The sequence below is a fragment of the Chlamydotis macqueenii genome, chromosome Z (genome assembly GCF_036417535.1).
Source record: "Chlamydotis macqueenii isolate bChlMac1 chromosome Z, bChlMac1.mat, whole genome shotgun sequence".
NCBI lineage: Eukaryota > Metazoa > Chordata > Aves > Otidiformes > Otididae > Chlamydotis > Chlamydotis macqueenii.
The window spans coordinates 9,879,057-9,896,564 of NC_141593.1; the positions used below are offsets into that span (position 1 = coordinate 9,879,057).

General features: G+C 64.8%; 3 protein-coding genes across 4 annotated transcripts; 2 read left to right on the forward strand and 1 right to left on the reverse strand.

Moving 5' to 3' along the window:
* Positions 1 to 526: 526 nt before the first annotated feature.
* TMEM8B (transmembrane protein 8B) lies at positions 527 to 9,705 on the reverse strand. Of its 2 annotated transcripts, XM_086770372.1 has the most exons (13): positions 9,531 to 9,657; positions 6,558 to 6,747; positions 5,943 to 6,150; positions 5,655 to 5,788; positions 5,262 to 5,521; positions 4,654 to 5,009; positions 4,181 to 4,277; positions 3,862 to 3,985; positions 2,319 to 2,461; positions 1,940 to 2,118; positions 1,707 to 1,853; positions 1,514 to 1,630; positions 789 to 1,291 (listed from the first exon to the last, which is right to left on the reverse strand). In XM_086770372.1, the coding sequence occupies exons 1-13, from the start codon at positions 9,640 to 9,642 to the stop codon at positions 956 to 958; spliced, it is 2,403 nt and encodes an 800-aa protein (XP_086626498.1). In that variant the 5' UTR covers positions 9,643 to 9,657; the 3' UTR covers positions 789 to 955. The 2 variants fall into 2 exon arrangements, with proteins under 2 accessions (XP_086626497.1, XP_086626498.1); XM_086770371.1 differs by having other exon boundaries at positions 527 to 1,291; positions 1,514 to 1,853; positions 9,531 to 9,705.
* A 1,767-nt stretch (positions 9,706 to 11,472) lies between these two features.
* On the forward strand, positions 11,473 to 16,051 carry TAF1C (TATA-box binding protein associated factor, RNA polymerase I subunit C). Its single transcript, XM_086771236.1, has 14 exons — positions 11,473 to 11,644; positions 11,760 to 11,853; positions 12,094 to 12,200; positions 12,294 to 12,389; positions 12,481 to 12,551; positions 12,635 to 12,882; positions 12,956 to 13,066; positions 13,188 to 13,311; positions 13,425 to 13,496; positions 13,619 to 13,754; positions 13,850 to 13,978; positions 14,140 to 14,314; positions 14,436 to 14,573; positions 14,869 to 16,051. Exons 1-14 carry the CDS (start codon positions 11,513 to 11,515, stop codon positions 16,023 to 16,025), a joined length of 2,790 nt encoding a protein of 929 aa, XP_086627362.1. The 5' UTR covers positions 11,473 to 11,512; the 3' UTR covers positions 16,026 to 16,051.
* A 256-nt stretch (positions 16,052 to 16,307) lies between these two features.
* Positions 16,308 to 17,508, forward strand: HINT2 (histidine triad nucleotide binding protein 2). The gene is made up of 5 exons (XM_086770518.1): positions 16,308 to 16,385; positions 16,759 to 16,896; positions 16,991 to 17,095; positions 17,196 to 17,268; positions 17,365 to 17,508. The coding sequence occupies exons 1-5, from the start codon at positions 16,317 to 16,319 to the stop codon at positions 17,454 to 17,456; spliced, it is 477 nt and encodes a 158-aa protein (XP_086626644.1). The 5' UTR covers positions 16,308 to 16,316; the 3' UTR covers positions 17,457 to 17,508.

A 17,508-nucleotide genomic window follows, 5' to 3' on the forward strand; every position in this document is an offset into this window, starting at 1 on the left:
CTGAGCAGGGATGTGACCACCGGGGTGCAGAGCTTTGCCTGGGGACTTGCCTCCAAAGACCCCTGCGGAGTTGGGAAGAATCCAGGAGGGTTGAAGCAAGGGGTGCGAAGGGGCAGTGGGATTTCCCCTCTCCTCTCTGGTCTGTCTCACACCCTCCAAGCCACAGGAGCAGGGTGGAAATGCCCTGTCCTTCAGCCCTGCATACAGCCCGGGTGTTTGCCACCCCAGCACAGTCACCACCAGCTCAGGTGGGTGCTGAGCCCATGGGTCTGACCACAGCAGAAGATGAGGAACAAGGGCTCAGGCAAAGCCACCCTAGCCTGGTGTTGGGGTACAATCCATGCAATGCCCCCTCTCACTGATGCTCAGTGCCTGTCTCCGCAGCAAGGAGCTGCTCATGGCTGGTGGCAGCAACCCCCCAGGCCTATGGGCTCCCTACGGTCCTGCTGGCTTGGGGAGAATCCCAGCTGCCCTGGCACAGCACAGCCGTCCCGTGAGAGCACAGTGCCACAGCAAAGTCATCCCAGTTCTGCAGCCTGCCCTGCAGCAAGCCAAAAGACCACAGCCCCTGGCCTCCCACCTCTTACTGGCCACCCTGCCCTATGCCGGAGCTGTGTCCCCCCCGCGCAGCACTCTTTTGCTACAGACCCCTGAGCGAGAGCCAGAGCCAGTTGCCATTCCTCCCTCCACATCCAGCCACATCCCCTGGGCACTTCCATGGCCCTGCAAAGAGGGGAGCCTCAAGTACCCCCAGCTCTGCACCGAACTGAGCCGCAGCAGCTCCAGGAGACAAGTTCAACCAGGCTGTAATTGCAAGAACAGGGTGGCACGGGAGGCTGTGAGTCCACCCAGAGAAGTCCTGGCCCTCCCGGGGACGGGTGGCCAGCAAAGAGAGTCCGTGCTGAGCCCCGTGGGGCTGCTGTCCGTGCCGGAGGAGTCCGGGCTGCCATCGGCATCAGCTGGTACAAATGCTGTTGATGGAGGCTACGGCCGGATCGACCAGCCCCAGCTCCTCCTGTTCGTTGACACAGAGCTGGTACCCACAGCCCTTGCGCCGGGGCAGCGGCCCCAGGCGCCTGCTGGGCTTGGCGCGGGGCGGCAGCAAGAAGCCGACACTGCCGGCAATGAGCAGGTGCCAGATGCTGTGGATGTAGAAGTAGTTCTCCTCTGTCTCCACAAAGGCGTAGAGCAGCACGGCGGCCGCTGCGATCAGCGCTCCCGGGCACAGGTAAAAAGCCCAGCGCTTCCAGGTCGGTGGGTAGCAGTGGCGGCGCCGAATGCTGCGAGCCGTCTGTGGTGGGGAAAGGGGGAGCTGGAGGAGGCAGCCCCAGCAGGGATGGGCAGAGCCCCTGTGCTGCCATGCCACATCCCCCAGGGAGCCAGGGAGGGGGTTCACAGGGAAGGGTGAAGGCAGCGCGAGGATTCTGGCCTGGGAGTGGGGCTAGACAGCTGAGCAGGATGCTGAGCGCAGCCAGGATGGGGACATAAGAGGACAGGGACAGCATCTCCTTACCCAGGCAATGGCCATGATCCCTAAGGCAAAGAGGCTGGGCCCCAGCAGGTTCCAGAGCCCATGGCGGTCCATCTGCAGAGCCATGGAGAGCAGCATGGCCCCCAGCAGGTACAGCACCTGGGGGGGGCAGCAGGGTACCGATCAGGATGGGTCCCCTCTGTGCCCGCCCCGTGCACACTGTCCCCACGCTTGCCTGCTTGACCACGGGCTGGAGCCGGGCCATGGCGATGACGGTGACCCAGACGGACATGAGGGAGCCTAGGAAGTCACAGAACTGCAGCACGTCATACTCCATGATGCAGAACACCACGATGCCCGGCTGGTCGCAGGCATGGTAAAACTGGAATAGGAGGGAAAGCGTGTAAGAGCCACACACAGCCCCAGCCCTTCACCTGCCCCGCTGCAGCCACCCCACCCCAGGCTCACAGTGGAGAAGAACATGGTGAAGATGTAGACAGCAGCTTCCAGGAGGTAGTGGCTGCGGACAGCAATGGCCACGGGAGGCACAAACATGACGTTGCTGAGGCACAGCAGCAGCGTGGAGAGGAGCTGAAAGCCGTAGGAGAAAGCCTCGGCGTTGTCTGTGCAGCCCCAGCCGTTCCAGCCTGCAGACGAGGAGAGCCGCCGTCACCCCTGCAGCACTGGCAGGGACTGGGGAGGGAGCAGGAAAGCCCCTCTCCAGCGCCCTGTGCAGAGCTGGCGTGGCGGGACTAACGGGGTGCACAACCCCCAGGGAGGAAGGGAGGATGCCGAGGGGGGTCCCTGGGTGCAGCAGGTACCATGGACGCCCAGGGGCAGCTCTCACCAGCCTTGCACTCGCAGGCAGCGTACAGGTAGTTGTTGGTGCGCAGCAGCTTGCACTGGCCGTAGATGCCACAGTCGTTGATGCAGGGCGAGAGGTAGGCACGCAGGTACACCTCGGCCGTCACGTTGGTGCAGGGCTCAAACCTGTGGCGCAGAAGAAGGGGGTCAGCCCTCACCCTGCACCCCTTGAGCAGCTCCTTCTCCACCAGAGGCACACATTGCACCCAGATTTGGGAGGTGATGGGAGACACAGGGACCAGGCAAGCATGGAAATGAGCAGCTTTGGTGCTACATATGGCAGCTGAGAGCTGGTCCCCAAGGACCTTGTGCACTGCAATGGTCTGTGCCAGCCTGGGCGAGCAGGAGGAAGGTGGTCGCCCTCAGACTTGCTTTGCCTTTAGCAACACATTCAGCTGGTTCCTATTCCACTTGAATTTTTCTGTGCTAACACCATGCCCTGCAATGCCTGCTTGTGACCGTGCCAGGGAACGATCAACAGCAACTGGCAACTCAGCGTGAACTGGAAATGCAGCGGAAGAGCCAGGGCAGGCACAGCATCCCCGCTGCCCCGCGCTGCCCATGCTTTGGGCACCCCCAGCACCTCGGCAGCTCCGCATGCCAGAGCGCAGACAGGACCACATCCCGACAACACGCACCACGTGCTACCTGCGCACACGCAGGCACCCCAACACGCGCAAACACGCACAAAGTGTCGTCTGCATGCACGCACAGGGCACATCTGCATGTGTGTCGGCTGTCCCTGCGTGTGCTGACGCTGTCAAATCTGCACACACGTGCACGCAGAACGCACGCAGCCCTGTCTGCCTGCACAAACCCAAACACACACAGACACAGAACTGTCTGCTTGTCTACACCTAAACGTGCATGCAAAGGTCCATGGAGAACCATCCGCACACACGACCAAACAGCCGGTGCTGTCTACATGCATGCACGCACCGAACACGCACACAGCACCATCTGCGTGGCACAGAGCCCCACATAGACTTTCACATGTACAGACACACGCACAGAACAACAGCCCCTCTCCTCCACAGGGCTCTCAGGCAGACACACGGGCCAGCTGCAGTTTCAGACACAAAACCGGTCCCTGGAGATGCTGAGCAGAGCAGGGGCACAGCAGCCTGACTACAGCTGCCCCCTCATCTGCGCAGCCAAGCCCTGTCCTCGCAGCGACAGCCCAGTCCCCTCTCAGCCACAGGTGCAGATGGGCACCGCCGTAGAAACGGGCAGGCACCAACAGATGCATGACGTTCGCAAGCTGACAGGCCCTTCCAAGCTGAGAGACAGAGGGAAGAGCTGCAGGGACCCACAGATGGTCAGGGAGGTGCAATGCAGAGCCGTCCATGCCCACGCAGGCACTCACACGGTGACACACAGCCCGCAAAGCCACGTGCATGCACATGAGTGGTGACACGCAGCACAGGGGGCAGGCACACCCACAGATCCACAGCACACATGGATGCAGGCCATGGTGGGGATGTCCCCTCTGGGCACGCAGGGAGGGAACATGCCAGAGCTCTTACCCATGCTCCGTGGCACAGAGCGAGCGCAGGCTCAGGTACCAGCTACCCGTTTGGGGGTAGGGGATCCGCAGGCGGCTGAGGCTGGCTGTGGCGTTGACAGAGAGCAGGAATCCTGACAGGGACTCTGCGGGCAGGGAGAGCTCAGGGTGAGCAGGGTAGGGGGCAGCCCCTTCCCCTGGGCAGAGCTGGGGCAGGAACAGCGCACCCGGTGCCAGGCTCCTGGGCCAGATGCCCCCACGGTCTCTGCCATCTCCCACCCAGCCTCTTGCCAAACAGACGGGGGGTGTGACCATCATGGCCATGATTGGATGGTCACTACCTGTCTCACAGGTGACCGATGCGTTGTCACCGGACGTCAGTGGGACTTCATGGTTCAGACACCCAAACACTGTCACGTTCTCACCACACAGGGAGCTCTGATGGCAGAGGAAAAGATGGCTCTAAACCACGGCCAGGGATGTCCCCTGCTCTGACAGCATCCAGATCACGGCACACCACCTAGCAGTGCCCTAACCCACCCAAGAACATCCCAAATCTTGGCTATCATCCCACCCTTAGAGCACCGTAATCTATGTTCCATCACTCAAGAACAATCCAAATCCAGGCATCCTTTTGCCCTCAGAGCAGCCTAATCTGTGTTCTATTACCCAAAAGATCCCAAACCATGACCCGTGACCCAAGAGCAACCCAAATCCTGTCCCTCACCCTGCTGCAGCCCCAACATCACCCACCTCCCAGCCTGTCCCCACGAGGATGCCCTGCCCCATCTAGGGCACAGCGTAGCCACCTCACCACGTTGAGCCGCAGCTCCAGGTTGAGCACCCCACCACTGTCCAGCACCGGTAGGAGGTTGATAACGAAGACAGCGGGGCGGTCAGGCGGCACCGACACATTGGGCCCAAAGAAGATGTAGAAGTGAACAGAGAAGGTGTCCAGCTCATTGCGCAGCGTGGGGCGGACAGGCCAGCAACGCTCAATGGTAGGTGAATTGGTGGGGATAGGGATCGGGTGCTTCGTGCCGTTGGGGCTGGTGGGTGGAGGGCTGTCCCCCAGCCCCAGCCCACCCGCGGAGCCGAAGGAGTGGGGCATGTTCATGGAGGCACTGGAGGGCAGGAAGGGTGGCCGGGCCAGGCTGGGTCGGGAGCAGTCTGAGGGGCAGAGTTGTCAGCTGGGGCACTGTAAAGACCCTCCAGCCCCCTTTTAGTTCCCTCCCCTTCTTGCCCACCGCTCATCTCCATCTGCAACCCACCCCAATACCTTCCAGTGTCCCCATACTAGCAGAGCTGAGTATCACCCTGTATTCAGCTGGGGCCAGATCCTATAGGCATCCTTAACCCACCCAGACACCCAAGCAGAGTCAAGACCATGCCCCCTGCCCATATGTCCTCGTGCACCCTCACCTGTGAGCTGCACGACGACCTGGAAGGAGACAGTGCCTGGCACCCCAGGGTGTTTCTCCACCAGCACATAGTACCAGTGCTGCCAGAAGGGCAGGTCCAGTGCCAGCTGGCAGGGACTGTGCTCCCGGCAGTCCAGCGCCGTGGAGTTGTGCAGAGGGGGAGCCTTGGCTCGCACACGCAACCAGAGTGGGCAACCCTCAGCCCCATGGCACCGCAGCACCTCCACCAGCACTCGCGACGTGTAGCTGGGCACGAACACCCTGCAGGACAGCGGTGTCAGGTCCTGCCCCTCAGTGGGGTCAATGGGGCTGGGGAGGCAAGCCAGAGGGATGGGGCACCCTAAGCTGCCCACCCTGGGGATGCTTCCTTCTTAGGAGACCCTCTCACACTCACTTGTAGAGGCAGGAGCGGTTGTGTGGGGCCATGCTCTGCTCGGTGACGTAACCAGGGTACAGCACGGCAATGTTCACCAGGCGCTGCACGATGAGCTGTGGCTGGAAGAGATACTGGCACTCCTCATAGAGCCCCTGCACCAGCAGAACAGTCAGCATGGGACAAAGGGCATGTGGCACTGTCCCCACTTGGGACATCTGCCCTGGGTGCTGCAAGCCCAGGACAATCAGGCTCCAGCAGAGCCCCACAGTGAGCCCTGCCACCCCACAGTCCCCTCAAGCCCTTCACCTTGACAGAGATCTTGCCCTCATCTTTGGGCAGGTGGGCAGCCAGGAACCAGTCCCCGGGCAGCGGGCTGGTGACATTGAACACTCCCGTGGTGCGGTTGGGCAGGGTCCAGGTGAGGGTCAGTGCGAAGGAGCCAGGGACAGCCGTGTCTCTGGGAAAGTGCGTGTGCAGTGGGTTAATGACAGAGGGAGCCCCTGAGCGGAAATACCTGCAGGAGAAAGAGTAGTTAGCAGGGTGCAAGTTGAGCATTGTGGCAGGCCCTACACATGGAGTTCTGTCCTTCATGCTGCTAGGAAGCTCAGAGACATTACGGGAAGCCAGGACCTTGCTGGAGGCTGTGATCTTCCCTGGGTGGGTGTTCAAGCAAAACTGTTCATGTAGGAGATGCACAAAAGAGTGGAGCCTGCAACGGTCCGGGTAAGATAAATCATGGGGAGTGAGCATGCATGTGTATATGTGCATGTATCTGTGCACACATGGGTACCCACATATGCATGCGTGTACATACAGATGCATGTGCAATTTGGCAAGCTCCAGGGCACATCTAAGCAGGGGGCAGCAGGGGCAGGTGGAGGCAGACAGGAAGGAAACAGACAGGGAAGGCTGCTTACTCACACGGTGATGCTACGGTCTGGGCACTGGTCCCCAAAGGTGCCACCCTGCTCCTTGAAGATGATGAGGTTCCAGACAGCAATGACTGTGTCCTCGGGGATGTGAAAGTGGAAGAGCTCGATGCTGGCAAAGGAGCGGAAAGGGCTGAGCTTGCGTGGTGTGCGGGTGAAGTAGTCGGTGACAAAGAGCCCATCTGCAAAGGACACCCAAGGGACTTTCAATGGGGTGGGGGACGGGGGGGTTGCAGCACTCCTTCCAGACCAGGCCCACCCACTCAGGCTCTGAACATGCCCCAGAATGGGCAGCCCAGAGGCAGGAGGGGCTGGGGCTGTGCCATTTTAGTGTGTCCCCAGGGCTGATGTTGTCAGCTGTGCCCAGCTGTGCCTCGCAGCCCTGGCATAGCTTGCATCATGCCTGGATCAGCATTGCCTTGAGCTTGGTCCCTGGAGCTGTGGGCACTCATCCTCTGGCACCTGAAGAGCCCTCGGCCCTGGCTGCTCAGGGATATGGCTTCAGCCCTGCCCCAGCAAGTCAGCTCCCACAGGGACACACAGATGCCCCTCTTCTCTGCCTGTGAAGGAGGCTCAGCACAGAGCCCATCATAAACCGCGGAGTCCCACCCTAGAGCCATGAGAAGAAGGAGCAAGCACTGCACTTCCTGCACAACCCCCCACTCCCCTATGGTTTGCGGAGGAAGAATGGTGCACATATGCGTGTACATATGCACACGTGGGTGCTGTCTGCATGCACGGCAAAGTGGAGGCATGCACACCCACATGCATAGGCGCGCATGGCTGTGCACAGCCTGATGTCTGTAAGACACTTCCTGCAAGCCCTGACACTCACTGGGGCCACCTCTCCCTGCCCAACTGCCTGACAGTTTGATTTCCAGGGATTTTTAGGAGCCCTGGCAGCAGACGGACAGTCATTTCCTTGGCACAGTAGAGACAAGGGAGACCTGGTCTCCAGACAGCAGCTATAGCTTCACCCTACTATTGCCACACTTCCCCAGTTCCAGCCTGGGAGACCCATCCATTATTCCCCCGAGATGCACCAAGGATGAGATGTGCCTCCACACAAGCTGCCAGCAAGGGGGATGCCAGCAGAGGATGGGCTGGGAGCAGGGCTGTGCCCAGGAGGACTTGTCCAGTGGGGAGTGGGATAGCTGAGAAGAAGGGTCGCTTTGCACAGTGTGCGCCTGGCTGGAAGTGCGCGCATGTGCTTGTGTGCACGTGTGGTTTTGCTGCGTGTATGCAGCCCCAGCTGGCTGTACACTGACATTCCAGGCTCCCTTGCCTGGAACAAAGGCAGCTCCCCCTCCCCTTCACTGTCAGCCAACACAAGCCAGACATTAAATACCTGTCTCAATACAAGAGCACTCGATCCAAATTACCCCATCATGAACCACTAAGCCACTCCAGAGCCCTGCTCCCGACATAGGAACAGTGACCTGGCAGGGGACCCCAGGGAGGACAGGATGGTGAATGCAACTCCAGGAGTGGAAGTACTCGGAGCTTCTTGGTCCTGGCGTGGTTCCCCATGCCTGCTTGCTCAGGGCAAGGTGGAGGGAGCCGGCTGCAGGCAGAGGGTCGGCCTGAAACTCTGTGGCAATGTCGCCAGAGCACAAGGGTGTTGCTGGAGCAAGGAGCGGGATTTCCTATCCAGGGAGTCGGGGGGAGGAGGAAAGCGGGTGCCCCTCTGCCCCAGGCCAGCGGCCGGAGCCGCGAGACCCCCCCACACGCGGGACCACAGCCCCAGGTCGCAGAGGGCGGTCAGCACCGTGGATAGCGGTCAGAACCGTGGACAGCTCCCGCGGTCAGCTGTCAGCACCACGGACAGCTCCCGCTGCCGCCCCACCGCTGCCCCACGGTGACCCCCGCCCCACGGCACGGGCAGCCCCCGGCCACCTGCTCCCCTCCCCAGGGGATGTCACCTCCACGCCCCAGCATCCCCCTCCGCATGTCCATCACCAAGCTGGTTCCCCGTGCCCCATAGCGCACTCATCACCTTACGCCATCCCTTTGGTGTCCCTCCCGCACATCCCGACCCCTTGCTGCACCCACATGCACCTTTCCGGATGCTGTCTATCCTTGCTGTCCCACTGCGTGCACACAGCCCTTTGTCCTGCACCTGCAGCCCCCAGGGCCCACTACCCACACACCTGCGTCCCTGTTGGATGTTCCACTGCACGCGCACCGCCTGCATCCTCTCAGCACACACACACCTCTGTGCCCCACTGCACATTTATCTCCATGCCCCACCAAAAGGGTACCCCACACCCCATGGCATGGTTATCATCACGCCTCACTGCACACACATCCTTGTGCCCCATTGCGTGGGCTTCTGGTTACCCCCCTGCGCACACACCTCCATGCCCCATTACACAAACACCCCGTTGCACGTGCATGTCTGCATCCCATTGCACATGCACTGCGTGCCCTACTGCACGTGCACCTCCTGCCCCACTGCACACACACCCCGCACCCAACTGGGCACACCTCTGTTGTGTACATGTCCCAGACCCCACTGGATGCGCACCCCATGCCTCGCCACACAGGCTTGCCATGTTATCTTGCACCCCACAGCAGGCAGGCACTGCGCCCCCACTGCACGCACCCCTCCATGCCCCATTCTCACCCCATTGCGTGCACACCTCACATCCCATTGCTTACGTCCCTCACACCCATGGCAAGCGCATCCCCATGAGCCACCGCACGAGCACCCTGCGCACCACCGCACACCCCCTCCCACACGCCCCATAGCATGCAGACCTCCTACCCATTGCACACACGCGCCCTGAGCCCCACTGCACGCGCACCTCTTTCCCGTTGTACCCCTTGACGTGCGTCCACGCACCCCACGCGTCTGCACACTTCCGCTCCCCATCCCCGACTCGTCCCCCTGCCCCCGTCCCGCTTCTGCCCCACGGCCGGTCACACACCCGCCTCCCCGCGCCCCCGGCCCCGCGGAGCTCACCGGCGGGAGGCGGCAGGAGGAGGAGGAGGAGCGGCAGAAGGAGCAGGGGGAGGCAGAGCGGGGAGGCGAGCGGCCGCCGCTGCCCGCCGCCCCCGCCGGCCCGCCGGCCCATGCCGCCGCGACGGCTGCCGTGGGGCGCCCGCCGCCAGCAGCCCCGCCGCGGACCGGCGCCCATGACGTCACCTGCCCCGCCCCCCCAGGCCGCCCCACCCGCGACCATTGGCCCCCACGCGCGTCACTCGCCGGCGGCCGCGGCCCGCCCCCCTTGCGCGACCCGATCCCACTCTCCGCCCCCGGCCTTTCACCATCCGAGGTGGCTCTGCCGCTGCTCGGGGCACCGCTGGGCAGGGACACGAGTGGGCATGGGAACACGGACACGGGCTGGGGACAGGGACAGTGACTGAGGACAGGGGTACGAGGCTGGGGACAGGGACAGGAACTGTGGACAGGGAGATGGGGCTGAGGACAGGGGTACGATGGGGGACAGGGACACCGGACTGGGGACAGAGACACCAGACTGGGGACAGAGGTACGGGGCTGGAGGATGAGGACACTGGGCTGGGCACAGGGAAATGGGACTGAGGACAGGGATATGGGCTAGGCACAGGTGTACGAGGCTGGGGGACAGGGACATGGGACTGTGGACAGGGATAGGAGACTGGGGACAGGGACAGTGGCTGAGGATAGAGGTATGGGACTGGGGGATGGGGACACAAGATTGGGGACAGGGACAGTGGCTGGAGACAGGGACACAGACAGGGGTACGAGCTGGGGGGACAGGGACAGGGGACTGGGGACTGGGGACACAGACATGGGCTGGGGGACTGGGACAAGGATGTAGGCTGGGGACAGGGATATAGGCTGGAGATATGGACACGGGATGGGGACACGGACAGTGGCTGGGGACAGGGACATGGGGCTGGATCACAGGGATGGGCTGAGGACAGGGATAGGGAGCTGGAAGACAGGGACACGGGCTAGGGATAGGAACAAGGACACAAGGATGCAGGTTGGGGACAGGGTCATGGGGCTGGGGACAGGAACAATGACTGGGGACAGGGGATGGGGACAAGGGTCTGGGCCTGGCGACAGCAATATGGACTGGGAATGGAGATGCTGGCTGGGGACAGGGACGGGGGGATGGAGGATGTGGAGCTGGGATGCAGGTGCCCAGGGGGACACAGGTGACAGGGCCTGTGGGGCTGAGCTGTGGGAGGACAAAAGGGCCGCAGCGCCGGGGGCAAACAGGGCATCTTGTGGAGAGGGGCCAGGAGGCAGCAAGGGCTACCTGGGGGGACTGGGGGGCTACCTAACTGTGGGGCTGTTTGATGGGCGCGGGGAGGCCATCCCGACTGGACACGATCTCATCACGCTTCTCTAAAACATTCTGACGTCATCCCCAGACTCCTCTGATGTCATCCCCGGACTCCCCTGACGTCATTCCCAAACTCCCCCGGCGTCACAGTCCCCCTCACCCACGGAGGGCAGGCGGGCGGGTGACTTCGTGGGCACAGCCCGCGGCCCCGACGGCGGCGCAGCACCCAGGGTTCCCTGCCGACCCCGAGCGCCCACGCGTGTCCATGTGTGGCCCGCGGCACGATCCGCGGGGGGGTTCCCCCTCTGCTGTCCCAGTGGATGAGGAGCGGGGAGACAAGGCCCGCGCCCTGCCCCCACCGCTCCAGCCCGACCTGTCCCGTCCCGGTCCCCGCGGCTCCGTCCCTGTCCCGGCGGCGCAGGTGGAGGGGAGGCGTTTGCTCCGCCGGCCGCCAGGGGGCGGTATTGCTCCGCGTCGCGCCCTACCACTGACTCCGCTCTGGCCCCGCGCTGTGCGCGGCGCAGGCAGCAAGGCGGTGACGTCACTTGCCGTGGCCGCGCCGTCCGTGCGCGGGCAGCGAGCAGCGAACGCTACCGGACCCCGGGAGCCCCTGCCCGCCCCCCCCCGCCCCAGTGCCCCCAGCCCGGTACTGCCGCCCCCCGGGGCCATGGAGTTCCCGGCCACTCTCTTCCCCTCCTACTTCGGCGCCGGCCCGCCCCGCGAGGAAGGGGGCCCCGCTCCGGCCGCCGGCTGGGGCGAGCGCGGGCAGGTGCTGGAGGCCGGACCCGGCCGCCGCCAGGTGAGGCCGCGGCGCAGCTCGCCCTGCCCGGGCCAGGGGGCCGGGTCAGGCCGGGGGAGCCCGGGATCGGGCGGGCACGGGCGGCTCTCACCCCTCGCCTCTCTTCTCCCTGCAGGCCCAGACGACGTTCGTGCCCCGCCGCGGCGGGAAGGGCGAGAGCTGGGAACCCGCCGACGTTGCCGCCGTGCCCTTGCTGCCTCCCAACGCGAGTGAGGGCCGGGGGGCGCGAGGGAGGGGGGACACGCGTCCCATTCCACTCGCCTGCTGAGCTTACCCTGCGGCTCGGGGTCCCCGCCGGCTCTCCCAGGCTGGTGTGGGGAGCTTTAGCAGCTGTGCCTGGGAGTGCTCGCCCAGGAGGGAGTGGGAACGGGCGAGCCGTTGCCTCATGGTGCTGCCGCTGTGTCCTGGTACTTGTGCGGTACCGGCCGGCCCCTACCGTCTCCCCACAGGCTGCTGGGTCCCCTCGCTCGCGCCTCAGGACATTCTCTACCGTGGCATCCTGCGCAGGAAGCTCCGGGCAGGCAGGTATGGAGCCGCCCTGGACTTCACCAAGCAGGTAGGGCCTGAGGCACCGTGTTCCACCAAGGACTTGGGGAGGATGGCATGAGATCCCTGCACATCCCAGCCACTCCTTATCTTTCCCACACAGCTGAGCCACTTCTTTGTGGATCACCCTGAAGATGCGTTTGGCTCCCTGGGGCAGTTGCTACACAAGAACTTCTACCTGGGCAACTCCAAGCTGAAGGTCAGTGTTCATCCGGGGGTGACAATGCCTTCCTCCCACCCATCACCTGGCAGCTGCCAGCCCCAGCGTCTGCCTCCTCCCCTCCCCGCAGAGACAGGCACGGGAGAACACCATCCGGATGACGGCCCTGATGGAGGAAATCTACCGTCTGGAGGCCAGGCGGTAAGCATCCCCATGTCCCCTGGAGAGGGCTGGGGGAGCTCCTGCTCTCTCCCCCAACCTGACACCAGCTGTCTGCCCTGCAGTGGGTGCCCCCGGCACCACGTTGCCTCACGTCTGCGCTGGTTCTCCCACCTCTGCCGAGACTGGCTCTTTGAGGTGCCGCTGGGGCTGCTGGCGGACTGCGTGCACGAGGAGCTGCTGCTGCAGTGGGCCAACCTGCTCTTTGACGACAGCCCCACCGGGGGAGCGCTGGCCTGGCTGCCCCCCAAAGACATAGGGGCATGCATGGGCTGCATGGTGTACCCCGGAGGGCAGGCCATGAACCATCTCTGTATCCTTCCGTGTGGGGCGTCCCTGGGAAGGGAAGAGGGGTTGTGTTGCACCACCCTTAACCAGCACCCCAGATTTCCAGGATGTGGTGCTGGAGGAGTTGCCCCGCGCCCGTGGCTCCCCAGCACACTTTGAGCTCAATGGGCGCATCCGGCAAGTGGCAGCTGCCTGCGTGGATGGGGAAGGTGAGCCAGCCCTGGAATCAGTATCCCAGGATACTGATGGGATCCGTATCCCAGGCTGGAGGGGCAGCAGGGAGCCCCTGGGATGCTGCCATCTCACATGCTGCCTCCTGTCCCCTGCCAGATTTCGTTGGTGTCCGCTCAGATTATCACTGTGGTGTTTGGAGGGTGCCGGGTAGGACAGGGGCGGCCCCTGCCCCGCTGCAAGTCATCCGCACCGGCACGCCTACCTCCTGCCTCACCGTCAGGTAGGCGCTGGGGAAAGGGAGCTTTGCGAGGAGGAGGCTCTGCCACCTCTGCAGCCCTCCTTGCTGTGGTGAGTCCGTGCCCCTGCAGTGATGCCATGCCCCCCATCCTGCAGCCCTCACCTCCCCGGGGAGCTGGCCGTCTGCACCCAGAGCGGAACTGTCTACCTCTGGAGCGTCGAGATGGGGTGAGATGGCGCACTTGGGGGTTGGCAGGGGGTCACGCAGTCCCCTGGGTCTCAGAGTGGTGGAGGTAGCCCAAGTGAGAGGGGCAGTTCTGCCCTGCGTCAGCACTGCATTGTATCCGCAGGCTGCAGCGGCTCCGCCACGACCCCCAGACCATGTTTTTTCGGGACCATTCGCCCTGGCGCTGGAGTGACTTCACCGCCCACCCACGTGTGCTGAGCTGTGCTGACCGCACCGGCCTGCAGTGCCTGGATGCACGGGTGAGCCTGAGAGGGTGGGCACGGGGCCAGTGGTGGGCAGGGGGAGAGGGTCAGTCAACCCAGGGGGCTGACAGCAGCCCAATTTGCTGCTGCAGGCCCCCGAGAGATGCCACTTCGACTTGTTCAAGGTGGGTGAGGAAGCCGGCTGCCAGCAGGGCGAGCGCGTGGTGCTGCCCCTGTACCTGGGCAGAGCTCACCCCTCCCAGCACCTTGTCACCACCCAGGTGAGTCGCACCACTCCCAGGAGGGACAGACGGGGGACGGAGATAGGCACCCTGGCACAGCCCAGGCTCCTGGTGCCTGTGGGGTGCAGGGATCATCCAGCTGGGGGGAGCTGCCATGGCATGTTTGGGTGAGCCCCACTGAACCGTGTCCCCCATCCCAGTTCTCTGTGTACGTGCTGGACGAGCGGTTGCCGCTGGTGCCCGTGCTGAAGTGGGCGCACATGATGAAAGCCCCCCCTCTCTTTGCCCACCTGACGCCAGGGGGCCCCGGGAGGAGCCATAAGGTGCTGCTCGGCACATCTCGCACCCAGGAGCTGCTGCTGCTGCAATACCGAGGTGAGAGATGGGGCTCTGGGAGTGCTGCGGGGCCGGGTCTCCTCGGTGGCTTGCCACTGGGACCAGCTGCTACCCCTGGCGTTCGTGCTCACCAGTCAGTTTTTGGTGTGTCCTTCCACAGGGGGCAGCCGGTCTGCCTGCCAGCTGGCGGGGCCTCCGCAGAAGCTGCACAGCATCGCCGGCTGCCTGCAGCACCTGCCTGCCCAGCTTCCACACCGCCAACGCCTGCTCCAGCAGCGCCTCAGTGCCCCAGCTGCCGGTGAGTGTCCCATGCTGCCCGGGGGTGCAGTTCCCACGGCAGGGAAAGATGTGGGCTGGAGGGGCAGGAGGTACGGTCCTTGCCGTGCCGTGAGGGGAGACGGGTGAAAAAGCAAAAGCAAAAGCAAAGCCCTGAAGAGCCCCGTGCGCAGTGTGAGAGATTTACGACCTAGAGAAGGACATGGAGGGCAGGAGCCAGTGGTGGGTGCACCCATGGCAGGGTGGGGGCTGCCCCCACTACTGGCCAGGTCCCAGAGCCAGGATCCCTGTGGCTATATCCTCCCGTGTCCCCGCAGGGCTGGCTGCCGCACTGCAGGAGGACGGACCGCGGGAGTCCCTGCTGGTTTTCCAGCTTTCCGAGGCCGGGGATGTCTTCTGCCAGAGGCTGACCCATGAAGCAGTGCAGCCCCCTGCACCCACCTCGGGGGACGAGGCCGCAGCAGCCCCTGGCTCTTCCCCTCTCTTTGAGTCTCCAGCCAGCAGCCCACTGGGCTTGGGCAGTGAGGAAGAAGAGGAGGAAGAGCAAACCTTCTACTTGTCCAACGTGGAGGTGATTATCAATGAGGATGAGGAGGACGCAGGCACGCCAGTGGCCCCGGAGGAAGCCGAACTGCCCCAGGAGCCCTGTGCCAGCCCTGAGCCCTCCCCGGCCGTGCCCAGCCCGGCTGCGGCCCTGCGATACCGACGTTGGCTGAGGGCTCTTCCCAAGGGCTGCAGGGAGCCCCACCGGCATTCCTGGCCCCCTACCCTCAGCCAAAAGCGCCTCTTCACCCGCAGAGAGCTGGAGGTGCCGGCAAGCCCCAGCGCCCTGCACGAGGAGGCACGGCAGCGGCTGCGCCAGGCCATGCGGGAAGGGGGCCGCATCCAGCACTGGGACCCCCCAGCCACCCAAATCCCTGCCCTACCACAGCCTGAGGAACCAGCAGGGGATCTGGATGCGCTGAGCGCCCGTCTGACGGCGGCCTGGGCCGGAGACTGGGGGCAATGGTGGGAGGAAAGGTCGAGCTTCAACATGGCGCAGAGGCAGCGGGCGCTGCGGGAGCGGCGGCGGCGGCAGAAGCGAGCCCGTGGCCAGCGCAGTCTTTCGGCAAGCTTCACCTCTTCCCTCACCTACCAGTCCGAGCTGTCGGAGCTGAGCGACGCAGCCCCCCTGCCACTCTCCCCCGCCTGCCCCGCCGTGCTCCCCCAGGAGGGTTCCCCGCCGGCCGGCAGCCGCCCAGCATCCCCACCACCCGACGAAGCCCTGCTCTCCTCCCAGAGCCTTCGCTGCCGTGGCATCCCCAAGGAGCGGCGGAAGACACTGCGGGACTACCTGTCGGTGTGGGCAGAGGGTCCCCCCGAGCTCCCAGAGCCCCCCGGTAGCCAGGCCAGCCAACTCTGCATCCCGTCCTCCCAGAGCCAGCTCTCCTCCGCCTCGCAGACGCGCCGCAAGCGCCCGCGCATGGGCTTCTGAGCACCCAATAAACCCTGCCTGGCCCAGCCGGCGTCTGTGGGTCATTGGTGAGCAGGGACGGGGCGGGGCTGCGCTGCCACGCGTGATCACAGCACCCACGCGTGGTCGCGGCACCCATGAGTGGGCTGGGAGATGTTGAGTCGGGGGAGTAGGCCTGGCGTGCAGGTAGCTGCAGAGCGCCGGGCGGCCCGGCGGTGTCGCCCGCGAGTCACGCGTGGGCCCTTTAAAACGCCGGAGGAGTGGGGTGGGGTCAGGAGTGGGCGGGGCGGGGGCGGGGCCGTGGCGGCGGCGATGGCGGCGTTGCTGACGCGGGGGCTGGCGCGCGGCTGGGCGGCGCGGGGCGCGCTGCGCGTGGGGCAGGTGGGCGCGGGGGACACGCGTGGGTGGGTGGAGGGAACCGGACACGGGTGGGCGGGCCCGGCCGTCCCTTCGGCCTGCGCCACGCTCGCCGCCGCTCCCACCCCCCGGGCAAAGTCCACGGCGGGAGGGAGCCCCGCTGTACGCACCCCCACGCCACGAGACTTCGGAGCACCCGTGTACATCCACCCCCCACCTCCGCGTGTACCCCACTGTGCATCAACCGCCCCCCCCGTCACCCCCGTGGGCGTCTCCCTTCCTCCGTGTGCACCCCCCCCCAACACGTCCCCATCCCCCCACGCCGCGGGATCCCCCGTCGCGGGTGGCCTAGGCCGTAAGGTCCCGTGTCTGTGTGTGTCCCCCCCGTCGGTCCCAGCGGTGCGTGGCGGCGGGCGGCGGGCAGGACGGGGAGGTGGAGAAGGCGCAGCGGGCAGCGGCCGGCGAGGAGGCCACCATCTTCAGCAAGATCATCGCCCGCAGCGTGCCCGCCACCATCCTCTACGAAGACGACAAGGTAGCGGGGGCAGCAGGGTGCGTGGGGTGGGTGGGCGGCACCCGTGGGTGCGGGCCTCACCCTGCTCCCCCCCTCTCCACCCCACCTTTGGCAGTGCCTGGTCTTCCGTGATGTGGCCCCCCAAGCTCCCGTCCACTTCCTGGTGATCCCCAAGCGCCCCATCCCCCGGATCAGCCACGTGGGTCCCCAGGACACCGAGGTGAGTCTGGGGTGGGGTAGGGGGTCCCTGGGACATTGGGGTGTGGGGGACCGTACAGATACGGTGCTGACTCTCCCACTCACACCCCCCGACCCCGCAGCTCCTGGGGCACTTGCTGGTGGTGGCAGCACGCACTGCGCAAGCAGAAGGGCTGGCTGATGGCTACCGCGTGGGTGAGTTGGTGGTCCCATGGGGCAGGAGGACCCTTGCCAGTGGTCCCGGGTGCTGGGGAGGGGGTGGTGGCCTGACCCCTGTCCCTCTCCTGGCAGTGATCAACGACGGGAAGCACGGCGCCCAGTCCGTCTACCACCTGCACCTCCATGTGCTGGGGGGGCGGCAGCTGGGATGGCCCCCCGGCTGAGCTGCCCCCCTACCCACTACCCCCCCCAATAAAGCATCTCCTTGGTGGTGGC

Coding starts and splice junctions, on each gene's coding strand:
- TMEM8B (XM_086770371.1), bottom strand. CDS start 9,705: ATGGGCGCCGGTCCGCGGCGGGGCTGCTGGCGGCGGGCGCCCCACGGC. Junction 6,748..9,530: donor CCTCCTGCCGCCTCCCGCCG/GTGAGCTCCGCG, acceptor TGTCCTTTGCAG/ATGGGCTCTTTGTCACCGAC. Junction 2,119..2,318: donor TGCCTGCGAGTGCAAGGCTG/GTGAGAGCTGCC, acceptor CCTCGTCTGCAG/GCTGGAACGGCTGGGGCTGC.
- TAF1C (XM_086771236.1), top strand. CDS start 11,513: ATGGAGTTCCCGGCCACTCTCTTCCCCTCCTACTTCGGCGCCGGCCCG. Junction 14,315..14,435: donor GCTGCTGCTGCAATACCGAG/GTGAGAGATGGG, acceptor GTCCTTCCACAG/GGGGCAGCCGGTCTGCCTGC. Junction 14,574..14,868: donor CCTCAGTGCCCCAGCTGCCG/GTGAGTGTCCCA, acceptor GTGTCCCCGCAG/GGCTGGCTGCCGCACTGCAG.
- HINT2 (XM_086770518.1), top strand. CDS start 16,317: ATGGCGGCGTTGCTGACGCGGGGGCTGGCGCGCGGCTGGGCGGCGCGG. Junction 16,897..16,990: donor TCCTCTACGAAGACGACAAG/GTAGCGGGGGCA, acceptor CACCTTTGGCAG/TGCCTGGTCTTCCGTGATGT. Junction 17,096..17,195: donor TGGGTCCCCAGGACACCGAG/GTGAGTCTGGGG, acceptor CCGACCCCGCAG/CTCCTGGGGCACTTGCTGGT.